The 17,337-nt window shown below is 31.0% G+C and overlaps 3 protein-coding genes across 6 annotated transcripts; 2 read left to right on the top strand and 1 right to left on the bottom strand.

The window, feature by feature from the left end:
* Positions 1-2,581: 2,581 nt before the first annotated feature.
* On the top strand, positions 2,582-6,748 carry LOC130800964 (probable aquaporin NIP5-1). The gene is made up of 4 exons (XM_057664708.1): positions 2,582-2,689; positions 4,306-4,725; positions 5,770-5,831; positions 6,425-6,748. The coding sequence occupies exons 1-4, from the start codon at positions 2,582-2,584 to the stop codon at positions 6,594-6,596; spliced, it is 762 nt and encodes a 253-aa protein (XP_057520691.1). The 3' UTR covers positions 6,597-6,748.
* A 2,148-nt stretch (positions 6,749-8,896) lies between these two features.
* On the top strand, positions 8,897-11,253 carry LOC130800963 (probable aquaporin NIP5-1). Its single transcript, XM_057664707.1, has 4 exons — positions 8,897-8,980; positions 9,690-10,109; positions 10,618-10,679; positions 11,061-11,253. Exons 1-4 carry the CDS (start codon positions 8,897-8,899, stop codon positions 11,251-11,253), a joined length of 759 nt encoding a protein of 252 aa, XP_057520690.1.
* On the bottom strand, positions 9,546-17,315 carry LOC130801404 (uncharacterized). 4 transcript variants are annotated; one of them, XM_057665249.1, is made up of 12 exons: positions 16,923-17,289; positions 16,655-16,720; positions 15,437-15,617; positions 14,600-14,796; positions 14,445-14,495; positions 14,111-14,202; positions 13,753-13,808; positions 13,500-13,591; positions 12,397-12,501; positions 12,103-12,307; positions 11,043-11,193; positions 9,968-10,107 (listed from the first exon to the last, which is right to left on the bottom strand). In XM_057665249.1, the coding sequence occupies exons 1-10, from the start codon at positions 17,211-17,213 to the stop codon at positions 12,170-12,172; spliced, it is 1,269 nt and encodes a 422-aa protein (XP_057521232.1). In that variant the 5' UTR covers positions 17,214-17,289; the 3' UTR covers positions 9,968-10,107; positions 11,043-11,193; positions 12,103-12,169. The 4 variants fall into 4 exon arrangements, with proteins under 4 accessions (XP_057521231.1, XP_057521230.1, XP_057521232.1 ...); XM_057665248.1 differs by having other exon boundaries at positions 9,546-10,107; positions 11,043-12,307; positions 16,923-17,315; XM_057665247.1 differs by having other exon boundaries at positions 9,546-10,104; positions 11,043-12,307.
* Between the last annotated feature and the right edge of the window lie 22 nt (positions 17,316-17,337).

Genomic DNA, 17,337 nt, shown 5'->3' with positions numbered 1-17,337 from the left:
TATGTAATTCAACTACACCGGATTAGAGTTAAATGTTAATTTTATTACCTGTAATATGACTATTGGCCCCGCAATCTCCTTGACGTTCTTTTAGGCAGCACCACATAGCCTCCTATACAGGTATCCAAAGGCTGCGGAGCTCCAGCTATACTCGGCAATGCGCTCCCACGGGTCGTCAAGTAACGTTAAGTAAAGGAGCTGTATTTGGTTGTTTGTTTTATCGGTAAACAACAAAGCTCCTATCAAGTATAAGTTATTAACTGCGAACAGCCAAACAGGCAAAATAGTTGTTCGCAGTTAGTAACTGCGAACAGCTATTTTGTCCTATATGGCTGTTCGCAGTTAGTAACTGCGAACAGCTCCAAACATCAGGTTTGGGATTTTCACGCTTACTTTTGGAAAAATTTTGAAAACTCGTTTATTTTGTTAATTTTTTTATTTTCTCGCTTAAACTTTTCAAATTTTCATTTCTCTCAAGCGGACGACCCAGTTAGCTTAAAGCCCTCTCTACAACGCGCTGGAACTTAAAAACGTTGCCCCTCTACCCATATACGAATTTTCCAAACTATTTGGATATCAGCTGGTCTTGGACGAGACGGCCTTATAATGAGACTGTCAATTTGGGCCGGTCCAATTCGCGCGTGTAACAACCTGCGCATTTTTTTCATTTTCTGGGCATTTTTCAATTTTGATCTTAAAGTATCAATTTTGACCTGAATGAAAATTGATACCTTTAAGGTCAAAATTAATAAATGCCCAGAAAATTAAAATATTGTTACATGCGCGAATTAGACTAGTTCAAATTGACGGTCTCATAATGACAGTCTCGTCCAAGTTTTTGTGTTTGGATATTTGAAATAATTCCCCAATAACCCCTTTGATTAACGGTACAAATTGAGGGTAATGAGAATGATTTATAGTATAAATTTTCATAATATGCATTATGTCATTCCTATGATATAGAAAGTTTGATCATAAAAAAGTTTTTGTTTTTAATTTTCTATTACTAGCTAAAACCACACGTTCAAATGATACTACATTGGAATGAATTTTATGAAGAAAATTATATTGTTGATAGAAGAATAAGTATGGTTATTAAATTTGTCAAGAGATGTTCCTATAAAAATTACACTAATTTTCAATTATCATTATCACCATTAAATACATATCACCAAATAAGCGGTAAATGATATAAATCAAATTGAAAGCATTAGAAAGGGCATTTGAGTCGGAGAGATTAAAAACAACATAAGAGAAAATGGCATAGTTAGCTACTTAGCTTGGCCATGTGCAAACAATGTAGAAAAGTTTACAAGTATAAACAATCTTGAGTTAAAATTTCAATATTCAGTCTTTAAATGTTGACATTTAACATATTCTAAGAATAAGGAATCATTCTAGCTCAAGAATCAAGATTCATATTCTTGCAACACATATTCCTAATTGAGATCCATCAAACCGAAACGTATTGAAACGTTTAACGCTAAAATATGCAGGAATAATAAGAAACGTTTCGACCATGTTACCAAAACGCATTTTGACTTTATACCTATTAGAAGCGTATTGGGTCAGACTTGGATTACCAAATGCAGATCACAATGCAAATATATTGGAGATAATAAAATGCAAGATGGACTACCAATAATTTGGAAACTATTATTAGAATTTTCCGAAAATGGACTACTAATCTCTTGAAAGAATTAGTCTAATTGTCTTTTTTATTATTTTATTAAATTTATTTTATTTCTATTTTTGTGATGATTAACACTTTTTTAAATTCTTTTTCATACATTTAACTTATAGTTTTCGTCTTATCTACATATTTTTTTATTTTTACATAATATATTTTTTATCATTTTTATTCACTTTCTTGAATTTCACCCATTTGTACTTAAGGCTTTTTTGATGGAAACAGAAGAAATATCTTATGTACATTATGGTCATTTTCTTGATCATCATGATCATTATATCACCTTATTGCTGTTATTATTTAAGGTCATAATAATAATAATAATAATAATAATAATAATAATAATAATAATAATAATAATAATAATAATAGTAATAATAATAAATAATAATAATGCCATGGTGTTTAGTTTATTAAGCATGTAATAATGACCATGGTTAAATAGTGAGTTAGTGACTAAAACTTTAAGTTAAAGACGACATACATAAATATATAATGTAAATTCAATGAAAAAATTTATCAAAACTGTCCTACCTAAAAATAGTAATTATTAAGATCTTACTAACTATAGAAATATAAAATTATTAATTATAATGAATGGAAATAATATTTGGAAAAATTACAGAATAAGCTGAATAGCAATAAACTATGAATATCAATAAATTATTAATTCGGAGTTGCGTTTCACCGTTTCGCATGAAACTAGCACTCATACACAAATATCATTAATGTACTCTAATTTGAGTATGTCAAGGTACTTGAATGTATTATGTACGTATAAATACTAGAGGACAAAGTATAATTTTATGATCATGTATATGAAAACAATTGAAGTTCATATACCAATACAAAGAAAAAAACTCCAACAAATTTAAATTATGTAATTTTAAAATGGACACAAATTTGCCACCAACAGCACCACCAGCATCCGCTTTTGAGCCGCCAATGAGTCCGCCGTCCAAGCCATCTAAGGGGGCCCAAATTATAGTCCTAAAAAAGGTACTACTAATATTATTTGTTTCATTTTTTTTTAAGAAATTTAATTAAATGATATTAATTCATCTTATATGAGACCGTCTCATTTAAAAGTTTGTGAATGATTAAAGACGTTTATATGATGTTGGATCCAGCCTAGATGTTCTTACATTCTAATTTTGTAATCATTAGTTTGTTTAACTTAGTCATTGAAAATCAAGTTTTATCTCAATTGAAAAGCAAATATCAATTTATAAATAAAGTTTTGGGTTCGATTTTAATCTAGTCTTTCCTATCTCGAATCTAGCCTACCCTGTAATGAATGAAAAAGTGGTAATTGATTCTTCATACATCAAAGTAATAACAAATCTACTCTAAATATTGTAAGGAGCTACAGACAAATAATGTCTTTTTATAGGGTTTCATATAACCAAAAGAGAGGAAGAGTAACAAAGTTACCCATAATTAATCAATATATATAGTATAAATTTTGTCTTTTTAGGTTTTTTTGGTGCATGGTTTTGTTGTTAAGTATTCTTTTTGTCTATTTTTACTTTTTAAGTAATTTTTAATAATATTTTAAGGTAATTCTTGACACTTTAAACTATTTTCTAAATTGTATTTTGTTTTCGTTACACTTTTTTAATTCAATGTTGTCCATTTAATAAGTTACATTTTATTTTTTGGTATGTAGTGGTTCATATTTTTTTCTTTTAATCACATTAATTAAAATTTTCTTTCTAATTAACAAAAGCAAAATTTATTTTGACATAAAAGATTATCATTTAAAAATGATTAAGCACTATTATATGTACATTCCAAAGGCTATCTAGGACAACACTTTAATATCAGGAAAATTTCATATAGTAGAATCGAACTTTCATGAAACGCCAGTTGTAGCTCTCTTGTAAGATTTTTTCATATGGTAGCATCCCGTTTATGCCTTATCTAACTGCCATAGCATTTTCCGTTAAATTCTTGTTAATTTTCGTTTAATTCACCATTTTGAGTTTCTACCCTTATTAAGTATTGGTTGTTGTCTTTATAATTTACCCTAAACCATAAGATATAAGGGTTGGGCCATGTTGGGTTGGGCTTGATGGGCCCATCCCATTTCCTATTATGTAAGGCTCAGCGCGTCCCACCCCGTTTTTATTAGAGCACGACTCGACTCTATTCCGGCCCGTTGCATAAGCCTACTCCTAATATATATTCCTGTAATTTATGCTCTAATATTTAGTAAATGCATAATAAAGAGATGTTTATTTAGGTTATCGGGTCGATTTCGTGTCACGTGTTTTGGATCGGTTTAAAATCGAGTCTTGTGTCCACATTGATTTTTATATAATTTTTTAATTTCATTTTGAAGTCAGGTTAAGTCAAGTTAGGTTAAAGGTCGGCTAAATATCGGACATTTGATCTGTTTTACCTATAAATAAACAACCAGTCTCTTGAAAGACCGTCTCTCTGAGAGAAGTCTCTCAGGCCCATTCCAATAAAGCTCTATGCCTACTCTTATTCTATATTTTTCTTGGGCCGACCCGATCAAAGATGGTCTTTCAAAAAGACAATCTCTCAAAAGAATTTGTGATGTATAAAAGACCTGATAATGTATATATTGACAATTTGTAAAATTACAGGCAGGTGCGGAATTTGTAGGAACATTCATATTGGTATTCGCAGCAGCAGCCGGGCCAATAGTAGACCAAAAATACAATGGTGTGGAGACATTGTTAGGAAATGCAGCATGTTCTGGGCTAGCAGTAATGATATTAGTCCTATCAATTGGTCACATTTCCAAAGCCCATTTAAACCCAGCAGTAACACTAGCATATGCGGCCCTAGGACATTTTCCATGGGCCCAAGTACCCATTTTTATAGTTGCTGAAGTTAGTGGATCCATCTTTGCTTCATTGTTGCTGAAAGCTGCTTACAATCCTTTCATGTCTGGTGGTGTTACCATGCCTTCTGTTAGCGTTAGACAGGCTTTTTTGTTGGAGTTTCTTGCTACTTTTGTCCTTATGTTTGTCATTATTGCCGTCGCTACCGATTCTACTGCTGTAAGTGATACTTTTGTTGTTCACCGTAGCAGTTTAAGTCATATTTAGTAGTAATTTTAAAATGTTCAAAATTATAAATAACAAATAACCGATATACTAACAAATTGTTATATTAAAAACTAGTTAAATTATTAAATTTAAATCAGAACAACTAAAATGAGCTTAAAAAATAATAAATAATTATTTTTAACACATAGAATTGAAGCTCCTTATTATTATCTATTTTAAAATAATCAAGTGTTTTTTGCTTTACATATTTGCCTAATAAGTCTCAAAATAAACAATATTTTAAAGGAAAAATTGATTTAATAATCCAACATTTCGCTCATTCGCTGTGAATAATTTCAACTTTCGAATATTTTTTAGTAATTCAACATTTGTCCTTAGTTTGCTATTAGCATCGCCTTTCATATTATAATAATTCAACATTTGTCCTCGGTTTGCTATCAGCATATACTCTATTAGTATAAAAAAAATAATCCAAAGTTAGGATGGATTATTCACAATGAATGAGTGAAAGGTTGAATTATTAATATCAATTTTTCCTATTTTAAATAAGATAACAAAAATATAAAAAAAATTAAGATAAAATTATAAAAGAGAAAGAGTAAGCATTACAATATAAATTTGTATTTTATTTAAAAAGGACACAAATATAAACTAGCTAGCAAGGATTGGATTCTTAGACAAGTTGATCTTAAGTTTGATTTAAATATACTACTTCAACAATGAGTTATAGTTGGATATTTTGATCTCTAACGAACTATCTATATGATCCAAATATGATTGTTATAGCTTTTGCTTTTACCGAACAATAATAATCTCATTTAATTAGACAATAAAATATCTAACTATAATTGTACAACTACAACTATATACAATAACTAACAACTATTAGACAGCTAATAACTACCCGTCCAATTACCTTGCGCCGAACAAATCCTATTTATTATTATTCATTGTGATTAATGTGTTATTAAGTCCTAAAGCATACATATGGTTATAGAGATTAAACTGTTGAGCTAAATCATTTTGTTTTAACAGGTTGGAGAATTAGCAGGGGTTGCAATTGGAGGCGCTGTCATGCTTGACATACTCATCGTTGGGTAAGTTCTTCTATGGGCTATCTCTTGCCTAAACGGTGTTTAAAAGATCAGATGAACGTAATTTTACACTTGTATTAGAAATTTTTTTGGTATCAACTATTTATTACAAATATAATTTGACAACTTTTTAAAATGAAAAGAGTGCTCATAAGTCGTACAACTTTAGACACGATACTTGATTTAATGTTCAATTGAAAATTTTACATTAGGTACAAAATGAGAGTAACACAAACATAACGCTAACTACTAATCTATAAAGTGCAAGAAAAGTAAATTTAATTTGATTGAAAATATATTACTATTTTAGTTCTGATCTACTTGTTACATTACAGTTTTTCACACTTTCTTATTTATAAATATTTTATATATTACAATTAATTAATATGTATAAGAAAAAATATAGTCAATTAGATTTTGTTTGATTTTAATCGCACATTTTTATAATATTTACTTTTAATAATTTTTTAGTTGTACGTAATTTAATATATAAATGCTTAAAATAACACATTAGATTGCGTAAAAATTCAAATATAACAAGTATTGTATAATAAAATGAAGAAAGTACACTAAAGCTCACAAGTAAAATGTTATAGGCCAGCGACGGGTGCATCGATGAATCCAGCAAGAACACTAGGACCAGCCATAGCAACGGGAAGGTATAACGGAATATGGATATACATGGTGGCTCCGCCCATGGGTGCTGTTGTTGGTGCAGCCGTTTATGCACTCATTAAGCTTCCTAGCAAAGACGAAGGCGGGGATTAAAGGCGAATATTGCTAGCACATCTAGTAACATAAAGAAACTCAATAATAATAATTATAGCACGTAGAACATACGTATGCAGTATATATTATTTATTGGGTCAAGACCTTTAAAATATAGTCGGAGATTAATCAACAGCAAACATGTAAAATCAAAATCTTGTACATCCTTTTGTATGAAAAGTTACATTAGATTTTAAGTTATCAAAACATGTTTTTGTAATTAAATTAGGACAAACAAACATACTTAATGGCTAGATGATCAATTTCTTTTGTTTAAAGACGTTTCCCATCTATTATTATGTATTTCTCGTTTCATATATTAAAATTAAGATTTTAACATTATTTTTCTAAAGTTAATATATATCGATTTTGTTTTTATGGAAAATTTTAATTTTGGTATGTATTAAAGAAATAGATGAATTTTGAGGTTTTCCTATGTCAAATTAGTAATTTTAACAATAAATAATTGATTTGTCTAAACCTCAATGAAACCATTTATATGAACGTATTTTCTATGAAAACTAGTACTATACAGATTTAAAGAGACAGATAAATTAGTTTTCCTTTAATATGAGTTTATATATGAATACTTTACAAAATAAATTGATAAAATGTCTAAGCAAAGTACATACAAATATATATGAACTCATATGGAAAGAATACTTTTTTTGTCTCTTTAAATTCATTATTGATAATAAATATCATTTTCAGTAACAAATTTAAAAAGACAAAGAGTATTAACTAACGAGTTTAGGTATTTAGTCTTATTCATTGAGTATGGACTCTTCCAATCTTATCTCTTTCTCAATACTAATGTCATAGTGATAGTAGTAGTATCTTGTTTTGGAGTTGTATATTTACAAACACAAGGTTGCATTAAAAAGCAGAGGTCAAACCTTCAAGATTCCTCCAAATCAACCCTAAACCTATGTGAAGGGTCAGTCCACCAATTTAACAAGTTATTCCCTATGAATTTTCTAAAGTTTTGATTTTTAATTTTATTTATACTATGTTTGAGAACGATAATATTATTTACAAATTGAAAAGTTAGAATTGAATTATATTTACTGTTTAATAATAGAAAAAGTTTAAATTTAGAATTTAGTCAAATCTACTATTATTTTATGTTTAGTGGACGTTAATTGGTTAGAAAGTAAAAATATTTGTTGTAAACTCTAGTGAAAAATTCCCCCAACGTAAAAAAAAAAAAATTTTACATTATTTAGGAGAAAAAAAATCTCAAATCATAATTTAAAATAAAGAAAAATAAAATGTGATATCAAACCTTTTATATCTATGTCATAACTGGTTCAAATAACCTTATTTTAAGTACACTTTCCAATACTTTTTGAGTTCTTAAATCAAAATGAACATAATTTACATCTACTAGTGGCAAGGCTTGCATAAAGCATCATAACCTTTCGATTTCATATTACATCATCTTTAGTTATAAAATTTCTCAAAAAATAATCGTGATGAACAATTAACAAGACATGCTAATACACTTCACCAAATGCTCAAAACGTTGTCAACTTAACTACTAGGATGTAATATTTCACCGAGAATTATAGATAGGCCTGATAATTGAAAGTTTTTCCTTTCATCCTTATAATAAGGTTTAATTTTCATCATCTATAGGATTGATTGATTTCTCTTTTCTTATTAGGTCATATTAAATTATAAAAATAAAGATATCAATTCATAAAAAATGTTGTAGCTTTTTAAAAAAAAAAAATTAAGATTTTTCATAATCATATATAATCCCAGCATTTTATTAATTTTGCTACATAATATAAAAAAAATTCTTATCTCCATTTTGAGATAAGAGGAAAGTCTGATGTTAATTCCAATTAGCAGAATGATGGAAGAAGTAGTCACTTTTTTTGGCTTATTTAATCTACTTTAGTATTTTACAATTATTATGATTAATTAAGATTATTATTATAATATAAATAATATACGTAAAATTAATCAACTACTACAAGACTTCAAATGGGCAATGAAAAAAATATTAATTCAAGAATAAGAGAAATAAAAAGGTCCATCATTAATTCAAGTGGCAAACCAAATACATATTCAAGTGTATTTTTAGATATTGTTAATAATAACATCAGTATGTTTAACGCCTATTTAAGGCAACATATTAAGCAAGATTGTACAAAGAAACACATTGATCATAGTAAAGTGTAAATGAACAAGCTAAGCCAAGCTAATTTAAAATAAAATAAAATAAAATAAAATACTTAGGGCAATAAATCAACTAAAATTTCCTACAAATATACGGGACACCCCTGCCAACAATGCCACCAGCATCAACCATTCAACCACCGTCAAGTAAGCCGCCTAAGTCAACCAAGTTGGTCCAGAGTTCGATTCTCAAAAAGGTATGATGTAACTTTCATTTTTAATTTAAGTTAAAAGATTCAAGATGTTGGGAATTTAGTGGCTTTAAAAAAATTAGCATAAACAATTATCATCTAATAGTTTTTGCTAATGGCCATTTAACCCCAATGCAAATGCTAAAGATATTAGCGTAATTTTTAGTTTAAATTCTCAACTTAATATCAATATAGAATATGTATTTGGTTGGCATTAGAAAAAAACAAATTAAAATAATTCAAAAAAAAGCTATATATAGTATTTTTATAAATAGTTGCTTAAAAATGAATTTTTCAATTAAAAGTCATGCAAATTAATTATTTTGATTGTTTAACAAACCAAAAAGAACCTTTATTAAAAAATATTTATATTTCTTATTTATATTTCTTTGAAAATTTAGTTACATTTTATTTCATTCAAATTATAATATCTATAAAAAAAATTACCGTAAATAATATAAAGCTTCACTGATTTTCCACAATAAGTATTATAAATTAACCAAGAAATAATATCAGCTTAAGAATGTTTGGCTAGAATAATACCAAATGAATAGTTAAACAAAATTTAGCGTTATTCTACGAAAACAAGTCATAAGTTCGTATTATTCATGATTGATCAAATGTTGACATTATATAGAAAAATTAGCAAAAAAAATATTATTTATGATTATTTTACTATTTATAATATAGAGTAATTTGAAGGGTGAATTCACAGGCAGGTGCAGAATTTGTAGGGACATTCATTTTGGTATTTGCAGCAGCAGCAGGGCCAATTGTGAACCAAAAATATAATGGCATCGAGACATTAATAGGAAATGCTGCATCTTCTGGGCTAGTAGTTATGATAATAATCCTATCAATTGGTCACATTTCCAAAGCCCATCTAAACCCAGCTGTAACGCTAGCGTTTGCCGCCCTCGGGCATTTTCCTTGGGGCCAAGTACCCATTTACATATTAGCTGAAGTTCTCGGGTCCATCCTGGCTTCCTGCTTGCTCAAGGTTGCTTACAATCCTTTCATGTCAGGCGGCGTTACGCTGCCTACTGTTGGCATTGGACAGGCTTTTCTGTTGGAGTTTCTGGCTACTTTCGTCCTCATGTTTGTCAGTGTCGCAGTCGCCACTGACCCTACTGCTGTAAGTACATAATTTTATGTTAAATATGATCACGAAATTGTTGCGCGTTATGATTTTGACAAAGTATACTCCCTCCGTTCTTTGTTGAGTCTCCATAGAATATCCTCACTTAGAATTTTAGTCTATTTGGTGCAAACTCAAAGGAACTAATGGGGCAGCTCGAAAATACCAATAGAAACAATCCATCTTTTTATGATTGAAAAATCATGAGTTAATTTAATAGTTAAAGACTTTCCATTTTATTCTTGTAATAGGGTTCGATTCTCATCTTATCTGTAGAGGATTCTCCGGCCTTATTCTAAATAAAAAAAAACCTACAACAAAATCATTGTAGAAATTATTTTTAACCCAAATATGTCAAATACTCTCTACTCCTCTTAGTTGTGACAAATGATGATAAAATCACTCATTCATCCAAAATCAAATTGTTACGTATCACTTCTTTATTTCCTTTTGTTTCTCTTTCCTAACAAGTAACAACGCTAAACTGAAACCTTGTCTTTCACAGGTCGGAGATTTGGCGGGCATTGCAATCGGAGGTACCGTAATGCTCAACACACTCATCGTTGGGTAAGTTCTAGTTAACCGACTCTTCCACAATTTGTATATAGTGCAGCTATGAACATAAAAATTGGGAATTACCGCTTACGCTGTTTTTTCATGCCATAATATTTCACACAAGCTAGCAAGAACACCATCCTCAATGCTCTTGGCACGTGCACATCCTAAACACTTTGGGATTCCTAAAGGTAGAACTTGCAGCACGTTTCAAGAGTACTTGATAGGACTTAAGAGCGACATTCCTCGAAAAAGCGTAACTCTTACCTCATTAGTATCAACTAAAGTTGTAAAAAAAAACTATGGTACTAAAGGGTAGTAACACAAAAATAATACCAAATGAAATGTTACAAATGATAAATATGCGAGGCTTACTTGAGTAAATTGTTTCAGACCAGCAACTGGTGCATCAATGAATCCAGTAAGAACATTAGGCCCAGCAATAGCAACAGGAAGGTACAATGGAATATGGATATACATGGTGGCTCCACCCATAGGTGCTGTCGTTGGTGCGGCTGTTTATGCACTTATCAAGATTCCCAAAGATGAGGGATCGGATAACAGCACTTCAATCTCATGCATATAAATACAAAAAGTTGTGTACATGTTATCCAAAAAATGTTTCTTTAAATTGGAAAAACTCCCTATATGTCCCAAAGTAAGCCACGAGTATCTAGAATGTCCTTGAGATCTCTTTTTTGTGAAAGTTGTTTATACGTATTTACAAAGATCTCTAGCATATGTGCTCCAATCAATTTTTCTATAGACGCATATCAAAAAACATGTAATAAGATGCAACAACATTCCATTACTCGGATGTTGTTAAGTTGCGCACAATTAGACGGGATTTGGAGGTCAAATGTATGTAACCTTTCACATGTTATTGATAACAAAAAAATTGTATCTGACTGACACTTGGTATTTTGAAACTTCACATTATTAAGAGATGTACGTTTAATGAGAAGCAATCCCCAAAATTCATTTCAATAATATAAGAGGGTGATTTAGCACATCCAAATTTCATAGTGGAACTGACTCTCTTTTGGTTAAAGCAAGTGAAAGTTCCATTATGAATAATTTGAGTACCAAAATAATTTCTGATAGCAACCAAATCTAATATTAGAACAAAAATGACATGTATTTGGTCTTTTTACACCCAACCTAGAGATGACTAGTAATGTATCTCTGGACACATCTTATAATCAACATCAAGTACAATCATGAAAAGAGTGGGAGACAAAAACAAAAACTCCATACACAATTAGCTTGTGCTAAAGGCTATAGCACAACACTTATGATTTCATGAACGACAATCATCTGTGAGTTGTGATACGAACTGACCATTTAAATATGGACTCCTAATTTTCTTTCAAATGTCACAATGCTCTAGAGGTTATAGTAAACATTAGATTACAATGGAAAGCAGTGTGCAAACCTTCTATTATCGTCAGAGTCATAAATATGATGACGAGATGTAGAGCCTTCGAGACAAGCAGGAACATCTACACTAGGCATCCCTTGAATCCCTTTCTTAGTATTGCTTCATCCAAATCGCGCCCTATAAAGACCAATTTGTTAATCCTCTTCTCATCTGGAGCCCAAGTTTTGCCTGGACACCCATTTAAAATAGTATGTACACCCTGAAAAAACACCAGAAAACGAAGGATCAATATTTGTGAAATGGTAACAAGGAAGGAATTAAAAAAAGAGCAGGAATTAAGCCAGGTACCTGCAATACATAACGCTCATCAGACCCGTTGACTGATAGGATTCCCTTGTATCTATACAAGTCTTCTCCTTTCTCTTCAATTAGTCTTTCAAGCCAATCATCAAGCTAGGGTCACAAACAGAACCAAGATCTTAAGCTTTTTTTTGATAAATATTCACAACTTCTAAAGGTTTGTACAATAAAGAACCTTTCCTCAGCCAAGTTGGCGAGGTTAAATTTCAGATGTCAAAATTTGGTGTTTGATCTTTTATGTATGCAACAATAATGTGATTTTAATTGTAAATTGTGATCATGGATGATGCACAAAGCAACCAACTCTAGGGTCTAAAACCCACATTCTTTTTATCCAATATCCCGTACAATAAGTAATTTCAGTTGTGAATTGAGATCATGGATAGTGCAACAGCCACCATAATTTAGTGTCTTAAACCACATTATTTGGTTCAAAATCTTGTATTATAAACTGAAAAAAGAATGAAAATACTTTAAATGTGATTGAAGTGCCACAGGAGTACTACGAGCATATAAATCATCTACATACCACTATTATTGTCACAATGTAAATGTGTGCAAGGTTGAAAACAACACAATGTGATAACAACAATGAGTAGAGTCTTGCATTTCTTAGACTAAGCAACGAAAAGGATGACTTAAGGCATTTATAAAGGGCTTGGTTCAAATTGCTTGCCTAACAACAATTGTGATAAGCTATAAACATGCCTTAACAAATAAAGTAAAAATCCAAGCAATATATTTAGCTGGTAGACAATATAGAATAATGCCATGTTTTTGTTAGGTTGATTCCACTTCCTATTCCATGTTTGAAGAGAAGCAGTTCTTTAGAGTTCAGCACCCTCTAAGCTCTACACTCCATACCTCTCCAACAGTGACATGGGGAGAAAATTTAAATCATACAGAGTGGGCATTTTCCCAAGAAATGTAGATATATTATTGTGTAACATGAAAATCGGAAACAGGGAATCAAGATCAGAAATTCATTGGGATCTTCAACATGACTTTGAACATTGTTTTATTTCATTTTAGTCATCAATGATAAACAAAGATGCATTTAGAATTTTAGCTTCGAGAAAAGTAGTTATTACCTCATCAAGATCAATAGTTCCTTCTGAAACAATGCTGACACTTGACACAGCAGAATCATGGCCATGATCACGATGATGGCCCTTATGATGTCCTATAACAAAAGCAAGAGAAAAAAAATGAGGAAAACAAAATTTGACAAATAAAATTTTCATCAACAGTACCGCTAAAGTTGTTAAAAGCCAACCCAAAGCAGAAAACCGCTCAATACCAATAATAAAATTCACGTATTTGGGAGAAGAAAAAAAATCTTACCATGTTTATGACTACACTCATAGTGCAAATCGTTTGATTGAACAGAAGATTCAACTCTGGAAAATCCAAGGTGGACAAAATTCAGTGTAGCTTGTTTAAAATTGACAAGTTATGAAAGCTTGATATCTTGAAATCACTAACGCTTTGTTTAGACAAGAAGAGATATAGATAAAGGGTATGGGGAAAGAAAGGAAGGCAAATAGAAGGATTCATTTGCCCGATCTTTAATAAACACCATCGCTCAATGTTGGAGATATTTGGAGGAAAATGAAGCTCCATCTTTCCCTTCCCCTCCCCTTTCAGTCCTTAAATTATTAATATCCAAACAAAAGCGTTACCACAAACAACAAAACCTAACCTGTCAAGATCATATCCACCTACTCCTAAAACGAAGTCAATGTCCACAACTCCATGTTTTGCATGCTTTATTTGTGCCATACCATTAATATGCTGCATAGAACCAAAGATTATTAGCATAAATGAATCCAAAATATTGAAACAAATAATAAGCCTATTACAATTTTGAAGAAATGTTGTTATCAATAATTCAATACCATAATATAATGAGTCATGGCAAATAGATGATTCGAAGCAAACAGTCCCAAGAGCTCCCAGGAACAATTGCCTCATCAAACCACAATTTACAGAGCAACATAACTAAGAGATTAAATATATAAAATTCAAGCACCTACCTTTATTTTGTTTACCAACACTTCCAAGTCCATATCAGTAACCAGATCTATCTGCAAAGAATATATTATTCAAGAAAAAAACATTCATTACAAATGGCATAAGGATACTAAGACGTCAAGGTTACTGAACATAAAGCAAAGTCTCATTCAAGTACCTTATTTATGATGATTCGATCTGCATAAGCAACTTGTTCCACTGACTCATTCACAACAAACCTTGGTTTAACTTCATTCAAATGCTTCATGGCATGTTTAGAATCAACCAATGTTACAACTCCATCAAGTTTTACATAACGTGAGAGGATCTCATCACTGCAAAACGTCTCAATCACCGGACCAGGTTTCGCTATACCTGTTTAAAGGAAATTAAACCAGGGATATATGTTAATAGAGACCCATCTCACTTTTATATATTTCCTTGTCTCCCCTTATACTTTTTATATTCATGCATCATGCTTTATTTTCAGCTAGATAAATATTGGTTGTGGATTTCTTGAAAGCAAATCATGGGCATCTTCTAGGGTAGCATTATGCCTATTGAAAGTGTTGGTGATGGATGTAGCAATTTTAAATTGCGTATTCACGATACAGAAGTATTAGTTTTAATTGATTTTCATAATTATGCAGTATAACTTGAGTAAGTGAGGCCCATAAATTAACAACCCCTTAAACACATTACATCCCATGTGTTTGTTACTATTAGAAAAGGAAAAATATGAAGGAATGAAAAATCGAACACTTTGATCACTAATTTTGAAAAAGGATTCTTTGTGAAGATAAATCATTTGAAAGATATTCATCCTAGAATCAATGATTGTTCTTCGTCATATTTTGATACGCAATTCTTCCAATCCTAAAACTTAATAGAATTATCAAAAGCATTTGTATTTGGTTTAACAATTTGCAAAAAACAAATTGAAATTGCTAGAAAATATTTGAAGGATGCAACTAGAACTATTACTAAGTCTAAAAAAACTTGAGGGATAAAGTACCAGTTGTCTCAATGACAATGTGATCAAATTTGTCTCGTCTCTTCTTAACCAACTCCAGCAGCATCTTTACTAAATCTCCACGCACAGTACAGCACAAACAACCATTATTGACCATTACAATGTCTTCATTAGAAGACGAGTGACTGGCAACCAAAGAACTATCAATGTCTACCTCCCCAAACTGGATAACAAAAGCGTAAACTCATTCAGAAATCAGAACAGCATGACCAACATAAAATCATGCATTTAATAGATTGTATGGCGTTTAAGATTCACCAATAAAAATCTCTTCACCAGAATTTCAAAAGAAAACTCTTCAAAGTTCATCAAATAAAAGAAACAAAGCTTTTTGATCAAAGAATTGGTCGTGCTAGAAAAGGGGAAAATGTCATATGAAGAATTTTAAAGCATCAATATTCATAAAAATTCTTTCTAAGTCATAGCACTCATATCTTTCAAGGTGAATTATTCGGGGAGGACGATAATTTTCTTTTTGATAGAATCTGCCAGATCTTCTTTCAATTAATTTTTTGAATGATAAATGGAAAGAAGTTTAAACAATCAAAATTCTGAACTGTAAATTAGAGATCATTTTGGCTATTTGGCGTTGAAAAAATCTTCTCAAAATAATAGGCAACTTGTTAAACTTGATCTTATACGGATGTAGTCTCTATTGCTAAAAATTGATATAAATACCCACCATGTGTTGAAGCATTTATGTAATTAATGCCTATACAAGTTTTAATCCCAGTCAACAATAAGGTTAGTATTGTGGAAAAGTATAATTTCAAAGGTATCCAAATGTATATGGCATTTGCTTGTTTTTATTATCATTGTATTGTTATTGGTTTGGTTATGAGGTGACTTGAGGGCTAAGGGGCTAATTCATTAGTCATTACCAAAAACAAAAAGCAAGTTCTTTCACAATTCAAAATTGAAAACAATTGTGAGTTTGTGTGTCTTCCTATCTCCAAACAACATTTCATTGCCCCGATGCTATCAAGTGGATCCCATCTAAAGTGAGGTTCAGGGATCTAATGTATACAACTTTACCCTTGCTAAACTCTTACTTATTAGTTCACAATCCGATTATAAGGAACTATATATATTTGGTTCCGTCCTATTAAGGGACGCATGTTATATCCAATTTGCGCAATAAGATGATTTGCTACACCTATATTTATAAAAACTCAGGTGAAGAAATATGGATAACATTACCTCATTTTCTATGACGGCAATGCGCTTCCTGTGTTGAGCCGTCAGAATATGATTTAGCAGTGTCGTCTATGAAAACAACAGAAAGAAAACAAATTGCTTAGTCGCATGAACAAGGGGGTGGTTTTCATTGTGCAAGGAGTGCTAAACTACGTTAACAGTTCATGGTTAAGCTTAAAACATAAATCTTTTCTAGCATAGACGAGAAATTTTAAGCAAATAATCAATCAAATTAAAATCTGCTAAGTAAAGAGAGGAATAAATTATGAACCTTGCCAGAGCCGAGAAAACCAGTGATAACAGTAGCTGGTACGCGAGAATCAAGGCCCAAAGCAGCATCCTGAAGATTATAATCAGGGATTGATGTCATTTGCCTCGAATTAATTCTGGGATTTTCATTGAAATCTTTATCAGTAAAAGTACTGTGAAAATATCTGAGAAAATGGTATGATAATGAATTGATGGGAGAATTAGGGGTTTTATTCAAAGGGTTTAAGATTTGAGAATAGGCGAAAACGAATTTAGTTGCTGAAGTTCTTGAAAGTATTGATTTAGCAGCCATTTTTAGGGTTTTACCAACAAATTTGGGAGTATTGGACTTAAACCCTTAAACCTTAGACAAATTGGCAAAGAAAGAAGTAAAGGGGTTTAACAAGGATTTTACACCAAGGAATTAGAATAAGGTG

The sequence above is a fragment of the Amaranthus tricolor genome, chromosome 15 (genome assembly GCF_026212465.1).
Source record: "Amaranthus tricolor cultivar Red isolate AtriRed21 chromosome 15, ASM2621246v1, whole genome shotgun sequence".
Classification (NCBI taxonomy): Eukaryota; Viridiplantae; Streptophyta; class Magnoliopsida; order Caryophyllales; family Amaranthaceae; genus Amaranthus; species Amaranthus tricolor.
This window is presented reverse-complemented; position numbering and strand designations above follow the sequence as displayed.

Coding starts and splice junctions, on each gene's coding strand:
- LOC130800964 (XM_057664708.1), top strand. CDS start 2,582: ATGGACACAAATTTGCCACCAACAGCACCACCAGCATCCGCTTTTGAG. Junction 4,726..5,769: donor TCGCTACCGATTCTACTGCT/GTAAGTGATACT, acceptor TTGTTTTAACAG/GTTGGAGAATTAGCAGGGGT. Junction 5,832..6,424: donor CTTGACATACTCATCGTTGG/GTAAGTTCTTCT, acceptor AAAATGTTATAG/GCCAGCGACGGGTGCATCGA.
- LOC130800963 (XM_057664707.1), top strand. CDS start 8,897: ATGCCACCAGCATCAACCATTCAACCACCGTCAAGTAAGCCGCCTAAG. Junction 10,110..10,617: donor TCGCCACTGACCCTACTGCT/GTAAGTACATAA, acceptor TGTCTTTCACAG/GTCGGAGATTTGGCGGGCAT. Junction 10,680..11,060: donor CTCAACACACTCATCGTTGG/GTAAGTTCTAGT, acceptor AAATTGTTTCAG/ACCAGCAACTGGTGCATCAA.
- LOC130801404 (XM_057665248.1), bottom strand. CDS start 17,213: ATGGCTGCTAAATCAATACTTTCAAGAACTTCAGCAACTAAATTCGTT. Junction 14,797..15,436: donor CATTGTCATTGAGACAACTG/GTACTTTATCCC, acceptor TCCTTTAAACAG/GTATAGCGAAACCTGGTCCG. Junction 14,203..14,444: donor TGTTGGTAAACAAAATAAAG/GTAGGTGCTTGA, acceptor GGTTCTATGCAG/CATATTAATGGTATGGCACA.